This window comes from Pristiophorus japonicus, chromosome 14, assembly GCF_044704955.1.
Source record: "Pristiophorus japonicus isolate sPriJap1 chromosome 14, sPriJap1.hap1, whole genome shotgun sequence".
In the NCBI taxonomy this organism is placed as follows: domain Eukaryota; kingdom Metazoa; phylum Chordata; class Chondrichthyes; family Pristiophoridae; genus Pristiophorus; species Pristiophorus japonicus.
In genome coordinates, this window is record NC_091990.1 from 98,049,520 (window position 1) to 98,065,475 (window position 15,956).

At 43.5% G+C, this 15,956-nt stretch overlaps 1 protein-coding gene across 2 annotated transcripts in view; it reads left to right on the forward strand.

Annotated features, from left to right (window-relative positions):
- Positions 1-15,956, forward strand: part of slc25a22a (solute carrier family 25 member 22a) — a 145,772-nt gene that overhangs the window by 79,424 nt on the left and 50,392 nt on the right. For both annotated transcript variants that reach the window (XM_070899402.1, XM_070899403.1), the window contains exon 4: positions 15,022-15,077. In XM_070899402.1, the coding sequence (XP_070755503.1) occupies positions 15,022-15,077 (56 nt within the window). The remainder of the gene's footprint in view (positions 1-15,021; positions 15,078-15,956) is intronic.

Genomic DNA, 15,956 nt, shown 5'->3' on the forward strand with positions numbered 1-15,956 from the left:
ACAGCAAATCTGGATAAAGACCCTTGTGGGATGTATGTTGAGCCAAAAAGACAATGTGTACACTCCAACTGGAACTGGGAGAGTCCAGAGCAATCTGTATTCCATCCCCAGAAGCCCTCAGTGGGGGTACTCCCGGCAGTGTCCTCTTAAAACAAAGATCAATCAGCAGACATAGCATCTCCTCCAGTGACTTAGCATGTTTTCACAGCGAGCTGCTGAGCCAAGCCAATCAGGAAGGACCCAGGTTTGATCTGTGGTCTGGGTTGTTAGCTGACCTCGGGTGAGATGAAAGATACCATGGCACTATTTGAAGAGCTGGGGAGTTCTCCCGGAATGTCCTTACTAATATTTACCCCTCAACCAATACTACAAAAACAGATTATCTGGTCATTATCTCATTATTGTTTGTTGGACCTTACTGAGTACAATTGACTGCTGTGTTTGCCTACATCAGAACAGTGACTACACTTCAACATAATTTATTGGCTGTGAAACACTGATGTTATGAAGATGAAAAGTGTTATATGAATGCAAGTTCTTTTTGCTTAAAACACCCAATACGTGTCTGTTAACATCATGGTAGCTGACTGAATCTTATGTGCAAGCATGTGTTGAGGTTTAACAAATTTTAAAAAAGGAAAAAGTTTGTACTGCAAATTCTTCTCTACCTTACTCCTGCTTTCCTGACTTGTCCAAACTTCTTTTGCCAGTTTTCCTTGTTCTTGCCTTCTGTGGTCTTTTGCAGCTTCAGGCTGAGTGAGAGTCAGAAATTACTCTGTTTAACTTCTCATCCAAAAGATGACATCTCTAACAGTGTAGCAATCTTTCAATACGGCACTGAGATGTCAAACTTGCATTATATGCACAAGTCCTAGTGAGTGAGAGTGTGAGGTTAAAATTACCTGTGCTTCTCAGTACTGGCCAAAGCTTTGAGCCCTTAACCTTCAACAGTCTGGCCAGCACTGAGCACCTTGCGTGCACTGCTCTGCCCAAAGAGTAACGTTCACTCATTTGGTCAAGGGAGTGAGTAAGTGATGGCCAAGAGAAGTCAGAAATTGTCTTCATTTTTGCCACATTATTCTCCTGTGAAGCATCTTGGGACATTTTCCTATGCTAAAGGTGCTATATAAATGCTCATTGGTGCTGTTGTGCAGAAACCACATTTTATTCAAGAAGGTTGAGATATTATTTGCTGTAGTGACAAATGTCAGTTACATTTTGTTAGGAAGAGCAAGAAGATCACAAACTGCTTGGAGAATGAGAGTAACAAAGGATCTAGGGGTACAGGTACACAAATTACTGAAATTAGTGACACCGGTTAATAAGGCCATTAAAACTAAGCAAACCAAGCACTCGGGGTCATTTCTAGAGATATTGAATTGAAAAGCAGCTTGTTATACTTGTATAGAACCTTGGTTAGACCACGAGTAATGTGCATAGTTCTGGTCTCCATATTATAGAAAGAATATAGAGGCATAGGAGAGGGTGCAAAAAAGTTTCACAAGAATGATACCAGAACTGAGAGGATATATATTACAAGAGTGACGATACTTCAAAAGAACTTAATTCGTTATAAAGTGCTTTGGGACATCCTGAGGTTGTGAAAAGACACTATATAACAACAACAACTTGTATTTATATTAACGTAGTGAAACATCCCAAGGTGCTTCACAGGAGTATTATGTGATAAAAATTTGACACCGAGTCGCATAAGTAGAAATTAGCACAGGAAAGCTTGGTTAAAGAGGTATGTTTTAAGGGTGTCTTGAAGGAGGAAAGAGGAGTGGAGAGGTTTTAGGCAGGGAGTTCCAGAACTTGGGGGCCTAGGTAACAGAAGGCACAGCCACCAGTGGTTGAGAGATTATAATCAGGGATGCTCAGGAGGGCAGAATTAGAGGAGTGCAGACATCTTGGAGGGGGGGGGGGGTGGAGGTTGGAGTAGATTCGAGATAGGGAAGGGCGAGGCCTTGGAGGGATTTCAAAATAAGGATGAGAATTTTGAAATCGAGGCATTGCTTAACCTGGTCAGTGAGCACAGGGGTGATGGGTGAGCGGGACTTGATGCGAGTTAGGACACAGCCAGCCGTGTTTTGGATCACCTCTATATTTCATGTAGGATAGAATGTGGGAGGCCAGCCAGGTGTGCATTGGAATAGAAGTCTAGAAGTAACAAAGGCATGGATGAGGGTTTCAGCAGCGGATAAGTTGAAGCAAGGGCTGAGATGGGCGATGTTGCGAAGGTGGAAATAGGCGGTCTTAGTTATGTTGTGAATAGGTGGTCGAAAGCTCATTTCAGGGTCAAATATGACGCCAAGGTTGCGAAGAGTCTGGTTCAGCCTTTGACAGGAGTTGGGGAGAGGGATGGAGTCAGTGGCTAGGGAACGGAGTTTGAGGTGGGGACCTAAAACAATGGCTTCGGTTTTCCCAATATTCATTTGGAGAAAATTCATATAAATGCAAGTCTTTCATTTTTACTTCTCAGGAAAGGCTGAACAGGCTTGGGGCTCTTTGGTCTGGAAAAGACAAGGCTGTGGGATGACCTGATCGAGGTCTTTAAAATTTGAAGCAGGTTGATAGGGTACACGTAGAGAAAATGTTTTCTCTTGTGGTGGAAACCAAAACTAGAGCCCATAAATTTAAGATTACCACCGATAAGTCCAAATAGGGAATTCAGGAGAAAATTCTTTACCCAAAGAATAGTAAGAATGTGGAACTCGCTACCACAAGGAGTAGTTGAGGCGAATAGTATAGATGTATTTGAGGAGAAACTAGATAAACAAATGAGGGAGAGAGGAATAGAAGGTTATGCTGATGAGGTTAGATCAAGGTGAGCAATTATTTGGGCTGGAAGTCCAATTCACAAATTTTGGTGAGCTGCACACAGACGTTCCCGTTAAGCTGTGTGGTCGGGTCTGGAGGTCCAACGCAGGCCACTCAGCAGCTTTAAAATTAATAGCTGTGTAATTAGCACAGTAATGAGCACAATTAAGTTGTTCACCAATTGCCTAATGAGCAGTGGGTATTAAGTTAGTGTTAACTAATTTACTAATTATCAGTTAGTATAAATAATCAGTGTTAACAAATACATTTGAGATCATTGAAATGCTAATTAGTAAACACATCCATTTTGCATTAATTAGTTTGGTGATAGCTGTTAACCAATTATTAGCTATCAGTCACCCCATCACTGGGGGTTGTACCCAGGATTGGGACGAGCCTGCACCCACCACTGGTTTAGGAGATGGTCTGCTGTTGGTAAAATGTATCCCACAGAAGCCTGAAGACTTTCTGAAATATGGGTACAAACTTGTGCCTACTGTAAAGGTTTCCATTGCATAGTACACTCTGCGTGACAGTGATTAATATCACACTGAGCAGTCAAAATGGCAGTCTTGTTGGTTGGTCACTGAAACAAATTATACTGAAACTATAGCTGATGTGTTCCCAATGAAGCAAAAAGTCCCAAACTCCCAGAAATCTGGCAAAGTTAATTTTCCTGAAATTCTGTTCACTTTCATAGAATGAGACATGGACTGCAGGTTTGCTACATTAATGGTCTGGGATTGATAGTGGCACTGGAAGCTTCAGAGTTCTACGGTGAACCATGCATGGCTACAAATCAATATCTGTGCTGCCATGAACACTGTGTGCAGCCATGTGTATGTACAGGTTGTGTGTCCGAAATCTCCAGTTCCGGAATTCGTAATGTTTCGTGGTGGGGTCGTCCGGAAACCGGAAAATGTTCCGAAATCCGGACTCCTCGGCCACCGGCCTCGGCCCGCCCTCCGGCCGCTCGACCTCCCTCCACCCAACCTCGGCCTGACATCGTCCTCCTCCCCCTACGCCCCCCCCCCCACCTCCCCGCCAACTATCTCGGCCCAGGTAAAGACGTTCCGGAATTCGGAATGGCCTTTGTCCTGAGGTTTCCAGATTTCGGACGTCACACCTGTATAGCTCTGCTGCAAGAAATTAAAGATGCAATCCCAGCAGATTGGAAAACTGCAAATGTAACACCCCTATTTTTAAAAAAAAAAAGGAGGCAGACAAAAAGCAGGAAACTATAAACCAGTTAGACTAACATCTGTGATTGGGAAACTGTTGGGAGTCCATTATTAAAGAAGCAGTAACAGGACATTTGGAAAAGCAAAATTCAGTCAGGCAGAGTCGGCATGGATTTATGAAGGGGAAGTCATGTTTGACAAATTTGATGAAATTCTTTGAGGATGCAACGAATAGGATGGATAAAGGGGAACCAGTTGATGTGTATTTGGACTTCCAGAAGGCATTTGACAAGGTGCCACATAAAAGGTTACTGCACGAGATAAAAGTTCACGGGGTTGGGGGTAATATATTAGCATGGATAGAGGATTGGCAAACTAACCGAGAAGAAAGAGTCGGGATAAATGGTTCATTCTCTGGTTGGTAACCAGTAACTAGTGGGGTGCCGCCGGGATCAGTGCGGGGACCCCAACTATTTACAATCTATATTACCGACTTGGAAGAAGGGACTGAGTGTAACGTAACCAAGTTTGCTGACGATACAAAGATGGGAGGAAAAACAATGTGTGAGGAGGAACAAAAAATCTGCAAAAGGACATCTACAGGCTAAGTGAGTGGGCAAAAATTTGGCAGATGGAGTATAATGTTGGAAAGTGTGAGGTCATGCACTTTGGCAGAAAAAAAATCAAAGAGCAAGTTATCATTTAAATGGAGAAAAATTGCAAAGTGCTGCAGTACAGAGGGACCTTAGGGTCCTTCTGCATGAAACACAAAAAGTTAGTATGCAGCTACAGCAAGTAATCATGAAGGCAAATGGAAATTTGGCCTTTATTGCAAGGGGAATAGAGTATAAAAGCAGAGAGGTCCTGCTAAAATTGTACAGGGTATTGGTGAGGCCAAACCTAGAGTACTGCGTACAGATTTGCTCTCCATATTTAAGGAAGATATACTTGCATTGGAGGCTGTTCCGAGAAGGTTCACTAGTTTGATTCTGGAGATGAGAGGGTTGACTTATGAAGATAGGTTGAGTAAGTTGGGCCTATACTCATTGGAGTTCAGAAGAATGAGAGGTGATCTTATCGAAACATAAGATAATGAGGGGGCTCGACAAGGTGGATGCAGAGAGGATATTTCCATTTATAGGGGAAACTAAAACTAGGGCGCATAGTCTCAGAATAAGGGGCCGTGCATTTAAAACTGAGATGAGAAGGATTTTCTTCTCTCAGAAGGTTGTAAATCTGTGGAATTCTCTGCCCCAGAGAGCTGTGGAGGCTGGGTCATTGAATATATTTAAGGCAGAGATAGACAGATTTTTGAGCGATTTAAGGGAGTTGAGGGTTATGGGGAGCGGGCCGGGAAGTGGAGCTGAGTCCTTGACCAGATCACCCATGATCTTATTGAATGGCAGAGCAGGCTCGAGGGGCCAAATGGCCTACTCCTGCTCCTATTAAGTTCTTATGATGTAGCGGGGTCAGGTACGGCAGATGTTCTCAGTTCGAAGCCAGGCTTTGGACGGCCGGAATTACTCGCCACTTGGTTAGATGAAGAGGAGGGGCGGGAGGAGACTCGTGGAGTATAAGCACTGGCCTATTTCTATGCTGTACATACTGTGTCATTCTATGTAGTGACAGTGAAAAGAAAACTGAAGCTTGATCAAACTGGACTCATCTAATCTACGAGCGCAACTTCCAATCAAGCTGAATTTTATTTCTCAACTTCATCGCAGTTGTTTCCAGAAATGTGCAGAAACATTGTAGGGGCTCAAGTTTCGGACCTCCACCACAACGGCGCACATCGGAGAGGCCCGCCTAATTTGTAGAACAAAAATTGCGCCGAATACTTGCCTCGCGATTCTCCGATATCTGCAGGCCCATTTTCAGTCGGCGCTGCGCAGCAGGAGCTGCTGGGGACGGAGCAACAGCCCTGTGCCAAAAACAGTGCCGGCAGCTGCGCGTGTGCGCAATAGCTCCTGGCCCTCCCAGCACGTCCTGTCTCCGGGCGATGACCTTCTCCCTGACCGAAGGGACGTCGCCCCTATCCCCGGCCAAGTGGCCTGACACCGCTTACCTCGCTGTCGGCGGGGCCCACCCACCCGGCCTTTCACTGGGGGCGGGCCCTGCCCGAAGAGTCGTCGGGGCCCAGCTTCTTCGTCTTCTCCCCCCCGCCCCCCCAGTTCATCTCTCCTCCCCGCCCCCTCCGTTCATCTCTTCTCTTCCCCCCCCCCCCACCCCCCTTCACCCTGGTGCTGCAGTAGGTGAATAGAAATATTTTTTTATTCATTGAGTGATTTTTAAAAAATTTAAATTTTAAATTTTTTTTTTGGATTGATTTAGAAACATAGAAAATAGGTGCAGGAGTAGGCCATTCGGCCCTTCGAGCCTGCACCACCATTCAATGAGTTCATGGCTGAACATGCAACCTCAGTACCCCATTCCTGCTTTCTCGCCATACCCCTTGATCCCCCTAGTAGTAAGGACTATATCTAACTCCTTTTTGAATATATTTAGTGAATTGGCCTCAATAACTTTCTGTGGTAGAGAATTCCACAGGTTCACCACTCTCTGGGTGAAGACGTTTCTCCTCATCTCCGTCCTAAATGGCTTACCCCATATCCTTAGACTGTGACCCCTGGTTCTGGACTTCCCCAACATTGGGAACATTCTTCCTGCATCTAATCTGTCTAAACCCGTCAGAATTTTAAACGCTTCTATGAGATCCCCTCTCATTCTTCTGAATTCCAGTGAATACAAGCCCAGTTGATCCAGTCTTTCTTGATAGGTCAGTCCCGCTATCCCGGGAATCAGTCTGGTGAACCTTCGCTGCACTCCTTCAATAGCAAGAATGTCCTTCCTCAAGTTAGGAGACCAAAACGGTACACAATACTCCAGGTGTGGCCTCACCAAGGCCCTGTACAACTGTAGCAACACCTCCCTGTCCCTGTACTCAAATCCTCTCGCTATGAAGGCCAACATGCCATTTGCTTTCTTAACCGCCTGCTGTACCTGCATGCCAACCTTCAATGACTGATGTACCATGACACCCAGGTCTCTTTGCACCTCCCCTTTTCCTAATCTGTCACCATTCAGATAATAGTCTGTCTCTCTGTTTTTACCACCAAAGTGGATAACCTCACATTTATCCACATTATACTTCATCTGCCATGCATTTGCCCACTCACCTAACCTATCCAAGTTGCTCTGCAGCCTCATAGCATCCTCTTCGTAGCTCACACTGCCACCCAACTTAGTGTCATCCGCAAATTTGGAGATACTACATTTAATCCCCTCGTCCAAATCATTAATGTACAATGTAAACAGCTGGGGCACCAGCACAGAACCTTGTGGTACCCCACTAGTCACTGCCTGCCATTCTGAAAAGTACCCATTTACTCCTACTCTTTGCTTTCTGTCTGACAACCAGTTCTCAATCCATGTCAGCACACTATCCCCAATCCCATGTGCTTTAACTTTGCACATTAATCTCTTGTGTGGGACCTTGTCGAAAGCCTTCTGAAAGTCCAAATATACCACATCAACTGGTTCTCCCTTGTCCCACTCTACTGGAAACATCCTCAAAAAATTCCAGAAGATTTGTCAAGCATGATTTCCCTTTCACAAATCCATGCTGACTTGGACCTATCATGTCACCTCTTTCCAAATGCGCTGCTATGACATCCTTAATAATTGATTCCATCATTTTACCCACTACTGAGGTCAGGCTGACCGGTCTATAATTCCCTGTTTTCTCTCTCTCTCCTTTTTTTAAAAGTGGGGTTACATTGGCTACCCTCCACTCGATAGGAACTGATCCAGAGTCAATGGAATGTTGGAAAATGACTGTCAATGCATCCGCTATTTCCAAGGCCACCTCCTTAAGTACTCTGGGATGCAGTCCATCAGGCCCTGGGGATTTATCGGCCTTCAATCCCATCAGTTTCCCCAACACAATTTCCCGACTAATAAGGATTTCCCTCAGTTCCTCCTTACTAGACCCTCTGACCCCTTTTATATCCGGAAGGTTGTTCGTGTCCTCCTTAGTGAATATCAAACCAAAGTACTTGTTCAATTTGTCTGCCATTTCTTTGTTCCCCATTATGACTTCCCCTGATTCTGACTGAAGGGGACCTACGTTTGTCTTTACTAACCTTTTTCTCTTTATATATCGATTGAAACTTTTGCAGTCCGTCTTAATGTTCCCTGCAAGCTTCCTCTCGTACTCTATTTTCCCTGCCCTAATCAAACCCTTTGTCCTCCTCTGCTGAGTTCTAAATTTTTCCCAGTCCGCAGGTTCATTGCTATTTCTGACCAATTTGTATGCCACTTCCTTGGCTTTAATACTATCCCTGATTTCCCTAGATAGCCACGGTTGAGCCATTTTCCCTTTTTTATTTTTACGCCAGACAGGGATGTACAATTGTTGTAGTTCATCCATGCGGTCTCTAAATGTCTGCCATTGCCCATCCACTGTCAACCCCTTAAGTATCATTCGCCAATCTATCCTAGCCAATTCACACCTCATACCTTCAAAGTTACCCTTCTTTAAGTTCTGGACCATAGTCTCTGAATTAACTGTTTCATTCTCCATCCTAATGTAGAATTCCACCATATTATGGTCACTCTGCCCCAAGGGGCCTCGCACAACGAGATTACTAATTAATCCTCTCTCATTACACAACACCCAGTCTAAGATGGCCTCTCCCCTAGTTGGTTCCTCGACATATTGGTCTAGAAAACCATCCCTTATGCACTCCAGGAAATCTTCCTCCACCGTATTGCTTCCAGTTTGGTTAGCCCAATCTATGTGCATATTAAAGTCACCCATGATAACTGCTGCACCTTTATTGCATGCACCCCTAATTTCCTGTTTGATGCCCTCCCCAACATCACTACTATTGTTTGGAGGTCTGGACACAACTCCCACTAACGTTTTTTGCCCTTTGGTGTTCTGCAGCTCTACCCATATAGATTCCACATCATCCAAGCTAATGTCCTTCCTAACTGTTGCATTAATCTCCTCTTTAACCAGCGATGCTACCCCACCTCCTTTTCCTTTTATTCTATCCTTCCTGAATGTTGAATACACCTGGATGTTGAGTTCCCAGCCCTGATCATCCTGGAGCCACGTCTCCGTAATCCCAATCACATCATATCCGTTAACATCTATTTGCACAGTTAATTCATCCACCTTATTGATTTATTTATCTTTTTATTATTGATGGCTCTTTATTTGTAAAAGTGAAGTGTTTAATGTTTGTAAACTCCCCCCCCCCCTCCCCTGCCATTTCTCATTCCCTACGCCTGATTTCTAAGTGTTGGCAAGGTTTTTCTGAGCGTACAAAAATCTACACTTACTCCATTCTAAGTTTGGAGTACGTTTTCGCCGCCTAAACTTGCAAAACTGGCGTAAGTGACTGGACTTTTGGGAAAAAAAATCTGTTCTAAATGGAACTATTTTAACTCACTAGAACTGGAGCAAACTAAATGCCAAGAATTGCAGTTTCTAAGATGCTCCATTGTAAACTAGTTGCTCCAAAAAAAATAGGAGCAACTCAGGCCGAAACTTGAGCCCTCTATTTATATTATTTTCTATGAAATAGCTTTTATTGTTTGTTGCTTGGTTTTTTTTTTACATCAAAGTACAAGCCTGTTAAAGATGTAGTTATATGCTGGGTCTTTTCAGAAAGAACAGGTGCAGTTTTATCAGTACTTGATCTATCAGGCTTTCCCAAAATGTAAGCCACAGCTTACTGCCAGCTGGCATTAGCTGTGTTAGTCACTTTGACTCTGCTTAAAGTAGATCAATCATGGGTTGGGTTTCTGAACTGCATGAGAGTGAAAGCACTTGCAAGTTCCAAAGATTTTGTTGCTCGATTGAAATTTGAAGATCCAACACTGGCATTTGGATTGCATTATCTACTTTGCCTGCCAATGTTTGAAGTGCGTTTTGCATTCATTCTCCCATTTGACGTTTTGTTTTAACTCAACATTCTCTTCTACCCCAGCTTTCAGTCTCCCTTCACCACGTACTTCACTCTTCACTATTCTTCTGTGTAGGCAACCATTTCAGGGTCTAAGTCTATGCACCTCCTCCAAGATCTAAGCCTGCACAGCTTTGTCGTGCATACACATGAAAACTGCCTGTGCATAAATGATGCAGTAAGAGTTTTGGAGCCATATCTGCTTGTCTGCATTTACTAATGAAAATCAGTGAGCATTCAAAGCTTCTGTAGTTAATGCGAGGTCACCCCATGTGTCCAATTATAATGGACCCCTCTCCGTTGCCAGCTACACAACTCCTGGCTCCTATCTTATGCTTCTGCTTTGCCCATGGATTGAACTATGCATGACCCTTTAAACAAACAAAGATTGATGACTGGAAGTGATGCTGAATGAATGCCATCTACTGGTTGACCATAAACATTGTTGTTACCAGAGCGTGAATTGGGAGTTGGGAACTTCCTGATCTCATGAGATTGGGCATGCCTGCCCCACTGTGCAGATGGGTTTGATTTCCGAGAGCAGCAGTAGATAGCATTTGGGGACAGTGTTGAGGGATAACTTGGGGCAGTCAAGTGCCAGGGCTGGCCATCCTAGATTGGTGATGTGTAATGAGAAAGGACTAATTAGCGATCTTGTTGTGCGAGGCCCCTTGGGGAAGAGTGACCATAATATGGTAGAATTCTTTATTAAGATGGAGAGTGACAGAGTTAATTCAGAAACTAGGGTCCTGAACTTAAGGAAAGGTAACTTCGATGGTATGAGACGTGAATTGGCTAGAATAGACTTGCAAAGGATACTTAAAGGGTTGACAGTGGATAGGCAATGGCAAACATTTAAAGACCACATGGATGAACTTCAACAATTGTACATCCCGGTCTGGAGTAAAATTAAACAGGGAAAGTGGCTCACAAGGGAAATTAAGGATAGTGTTAAATCCAAGGAAGAGGCATATAAATTGGCCAGAAAAAGCAACAAACCTGAGGACTGGGAGAAATTTAGAATTCAACAGAGAAGGACAAAGAGTTTAATTAGGAGGGGGAAAATAAAGCATGTGAGGAAGCTTTCTGGGAACAAAATAAACTGACTGCAAAAGCTTCTATAGATATGTGAAGAGAAAAAGATTAGTGAAGACAAACGTAGGGGTCTCGCAGTCAGACTCAGATGAATTTATAATGGGGAACAAATACTTTGGTTCTGTCTTCACGAAGGAAGACACAAATAACCTTCTGGAAATACTAGGGGACCGAGGGTCTAGTGAGAAGGAGGAACTGAAGGAAATCCTTTATTAGGCAGGAAATTGTGTTAGGGAAATTGATGGGATTGAAGGCCAATAAATCCCTGGGGCCTGATAGTCCGCATCCCAGAGTACTCAAGGAAGTGGCCCTAAAAATAGTGGATGCATTGGTGATCATTTTCCAACAGTCTATCGATTCTGGATCAGTTCCTATGGACTGGAAGGTAGCTAATGTAACACCACTTTTTAAAAAAGGAGGGAGAGAAAACGGGTAATTATAGACCAGTTAGCCTGACATCAGAAGTGGGGAAAATGTTGGAATCAATTATTAAAGATGAAATAGCAGAGCATTTGGAAAGCAGTGACCGGATCGGTCCAAGTCAACATGGATTTATGAAAGGGAAATCATGCTTGACAAAACTTCTGGAATTTTTTGAGGATGTAACTCGTAGAGTGGACAAGGGAGAACCAGTGGATGTGGTGTATTTGGACTTTCAAAAGATTTTGACAAGGTCCCACACAAGAGATTGTTGTGCAAAATTAAAACACATGGTATTGGGGGTAATGTACTGATGTAGATAGAGAACTGGTTGTCAGACAGGATGCAGAGAGTCGGGATAAACGGGTCCTTTTTGGAATGGCAGGCAGTGACTAGTGGAGTGCCACAGGGCTCACTGCTGGGACCCCAGCTATTTACAATATACATTAATGATTTAGATGAAGGAATTGAGTGTATTATCTCCAGGTTTGCAGATAAAACTAAGCTGGGTGGCGGTGTGAGCTGTGAGGAGACGCTAAGAGGCTGCAGGGTGACTTGGACAGGTTAGGTGAGTGGGCAAATGAATGACAGATGCAGTATAATGTGGATAAATGTGAGGTTATCCACTTTGGGGACAAAAACATGAAGGCAGAATATTATCTGAATGGTGGCAGATTAGGAAAAGGGGAGGTGCAACGGGACCTGGGTCTCATGGTACATCAGTCATTGAAAGTTGGCATGCAGGCACAGCAGGCGGTGAAGAAGGCAAATGCTATGTTGGCCTTCATAGCTAGGGGATTTGAGTATAGGAGCAGGGAGGTCTTACTGCAGTTGTTCAATGCCTTGGTGAAGCCTCACTTGGAATATTGTGTTCAGTTTTGGTCTCCTAATCTGAGGAAGGATGTCCTTGCTATTGAGGGAGTGCAGCGAAGGTTCACCAGACTGATTCCCGGGATAGCAGGACTGACATATGAGGAGAGACTGGATCGACTGGGCCTGTATTCACTGGAGTTTAGAAGGATGAGAGGGGATCTCGGAGAAACATATAAAATTCTGACGGGACTGGACAGGTTAGATGCAGGAAGAATGTTCCCGATGTTGGAAGTCCAGAACCAGGGGACACCGTCCAAGGATAAGGGGTAAGCCACTTTGGACTGAGATGAGGAGAAACTTCTTCACTCAGAGTTGTTAACCTGTGGAATTCACTACCTCAAGAGTTGTTGATGCCAGTTCATTGGATATATTTAAGAGGGAGTTAGATATGGCCCTTATGGCTAAAGGGATCAAGGGGTATGGAGAGAAAGCAGGAAAGGGGTAGTGAGGGAATGATCAGCCATGATCTTATTGAATGGTGGTGCAGGCTTGAAGGGCCGAATGGCCTACTCCTGCACCTATTTTCTATCTTTCTATGAACGGGAGGGAGGGGCACTTTGAAGGGAGAGAAGAACACCAGCAGAAATTGCGGGAGAGGGTTGGAGCTGTAAATGAAGAGTGTGCCAGCATGGATTGGGACAAGGGAGAGGAGAGGGGCCGAGAAGAACCTACTACATTGTACTTGTAACACAATTCAAAATAGCAAAAGAACAGGTGCACTGAGGGGAAAATCAATCCAACTTGCACTAGTTATAAAAGAAACCTCACTTCTTGAGCTCTGTGGCCCTGAGAAAGGAAATGTTAACCAGCTTTACTGCCACTCGATTGCCAGCCAGTGACTTGTGCTGGAAAGTACATGTGTATGGCCATCGTGTGAGGATAGGTGCGATGATATTTATGGCTGAACAGCTTGCTGGCCTTTACTGTCTGAGCTCACACACAAAGCACAGACACTTGGGTGTGGCACAGAAAATGGCTGCTGCTGTGGAACCATATTCTAGCACGAAGTGGTACCTTCAGAAGAGAGGAGAAGATAACTGTAAAGCAGGTACTGTTTGTGCACTATGTCGTGCTGTTCCTTTTTAAATATTAATAATCATTAAATCTATAGCATCATAGAATGGTTACAGCACAGTAGGAGTCCATTCGACCCACCAAGCCCGTGCCGGCTCTCTGTTAGAGCACATCAGCTAGTCTCATTCCCCCCATCCTTATAATGAAGGTCAGGGAAAGGTTTGCAGAAGATAATTTATGAAGACAGAACTGGCTGAAAAACGTATTATTAACCATTTCTGTGCTGATACTTCCAATTCCAAGCCCAAAAATTACATGGCAAAACATTTGAGATGCCAAGTGGTTGATAATTTAGGTGTCGTGTGTCTTACTGGATTGCAATGGCTTCAAACATATTTTTGGATGTAATCTTATGCAAGGATGTTTTGGCCAGCCAGTAATTGTCCTTGCCATCCTTCCTTAAGTTTTTCTTCCTTATCCTACTGCTTCCCACTCCCTTGTTATCAACCCTTAGTCTGGTTTGCAATACTGCGCTGAAAGGGAAGATTTGTGGAAAATGTTAGTAAATATAGTTTCAGTTTGCGGCATGCCAGAGGTCACACGTAATATCTTAATTTGTCCTTGAACGTGGGGGATGGGGAGAGAGGCAGATATTGCCGACTGATGTGATGAAAAATTTTTGTACAAAATTTTGTAAACTGCAGTGCTGATTAAAGGGCTTAGAAAATTAGATACATGTCCACGTTTACCTTACCAGTTCACCATATTTATGTACAATTGTTGACATTTACAGTAGTACCCAACTATAACACAATATGTTATTAATAGGAAGCTGTTCTACTCCTCAGTAATCACCTAATGAGGTAAGAATTTGTTGATGAGGTAGACAGAAGTTGGCTGCAAAGAATACCACAAGTCCTGGTGTGACATGAAGATGATAATTATGCCATAGATTGGTGGGCTGTGCGTGTGGAACAGAGGTGCCTCGTGCAAATTAGGCACTTGTTCCTGAGGAGAGGAGCTGAAGAAAGTTAGAAGAACCACCACTAGATCCTTGCTGCCAATATCCTTGTGGATAGCAAAGTTGGAGACTAGATAGATCAATAGTCTGCCTCTTGGCCAGAAAATGACTTTGGGGGAGGGCGTGATGGTGGGGCAATAGAGTGTTTCCTAAGGTCACAAAAAAAAAGAGCCATTGAAGTCTGACAGATTCTTGTGCAGAGTGAGTGAAATAGAAGAAAATGACTGGGGGGAGGTGGGGGGCGTGAAATCAACTAATAAAATGATGAAGTCTAACTACTAAATCAGCCTTGGCATTCTACATGTGTAGAGCTCTCCTTCTGAAGTGATTTATATATATTTTATTGGTGATTGAACTTTACATAATGGAGAGAGGTTTTATTTGTCAACCATCTGTAGTGAAATTATTAATGTGAGAGTGGAGAGCATATTTTGAATTTCACCATGACGAGCAATTCGAGGATATCTTCCAGTACCTATCAACTGTAGCCGTTGATTGCGTGAGTGCCTGTAGGGAGGTGCTGTATATTAGATAACTTTTAAAATGGAGATAATGTGTTTTTTCCTTTCCCAAATCTATACTTGCTTAAGAGCAAGTTGTAATTCTCTCTCTTTTATTTCAGGTCTGACTGCCTTATTAAGACAATCCGATCTGATGGTTATTTCGGGATGTATCGAGGTAGGTGTTTTAACATTTTCTGTTTTCATATTAGTTTGCAGTGCAATTCATATATAGCAAAGCATCTTTAACTTATTAACCCTCTGTGTTTAGCCAAGTCAGTAAGAGATTACTTTGTGCTTTGGCGGACCATTCTCGTATCTGTGTTATATTTGAGCTCATACCCTGTGCCACTGTAGTTACTTAGAAAATCTTCCTGTCTCGGTCAAGCTGTCAGCGGGAAGCAGAGCAGGAAATCGCAACGTGAGTAGCTCCACGCCACTTATCATGTTGAGACCTAGGAACAGGCTTGCTGGTCTACTTGCGTTGGTCAGGGGAAGCAGAGAAAGTTTTTTTTTAATTCCCCAATCTCTCTCTATTTACTGGTTGATGCAGTTTGTAACCAAGATCTTACAGGGAATTTAAAGCCAAGATATTATTTAAACACCAGCTATTTACAAGCACTAGGTTGTGTGTGTTTGTCAAAATATCTCATATTGTTCCATTATTAGTTTGCAGTGCAATTCATATATAGCAAAGCATCTTTAACTTATTAACCCTCTGTGTTTAGCCAAGTCAGTAAGAGATTACTTTGTGCTTTGGCGGACCATTCTCGTATCTGTGTTATATTTGAGCTCATACCCCTGTACCACTGTAGTTGCTTAGAAAATCTTCCTGTCTCGGTCAAGCTGTCAGCGGGAAGCAGAGCAGGAAATCGCAACGTGAGCAGCTCCAAAATATCTCTTGTTAAAATAGCATCCTCATGTTCCGCTGTACACAACACTGTCCAAAAGCTACTGAATAAACTGGCTGAGACATTGGAGGATGTCCCTGAACCCTTTCTTACTTGCCAGTGATCAAACAGGCCGAGTGCAAGAATTTACAGCACAGAACAGGCCA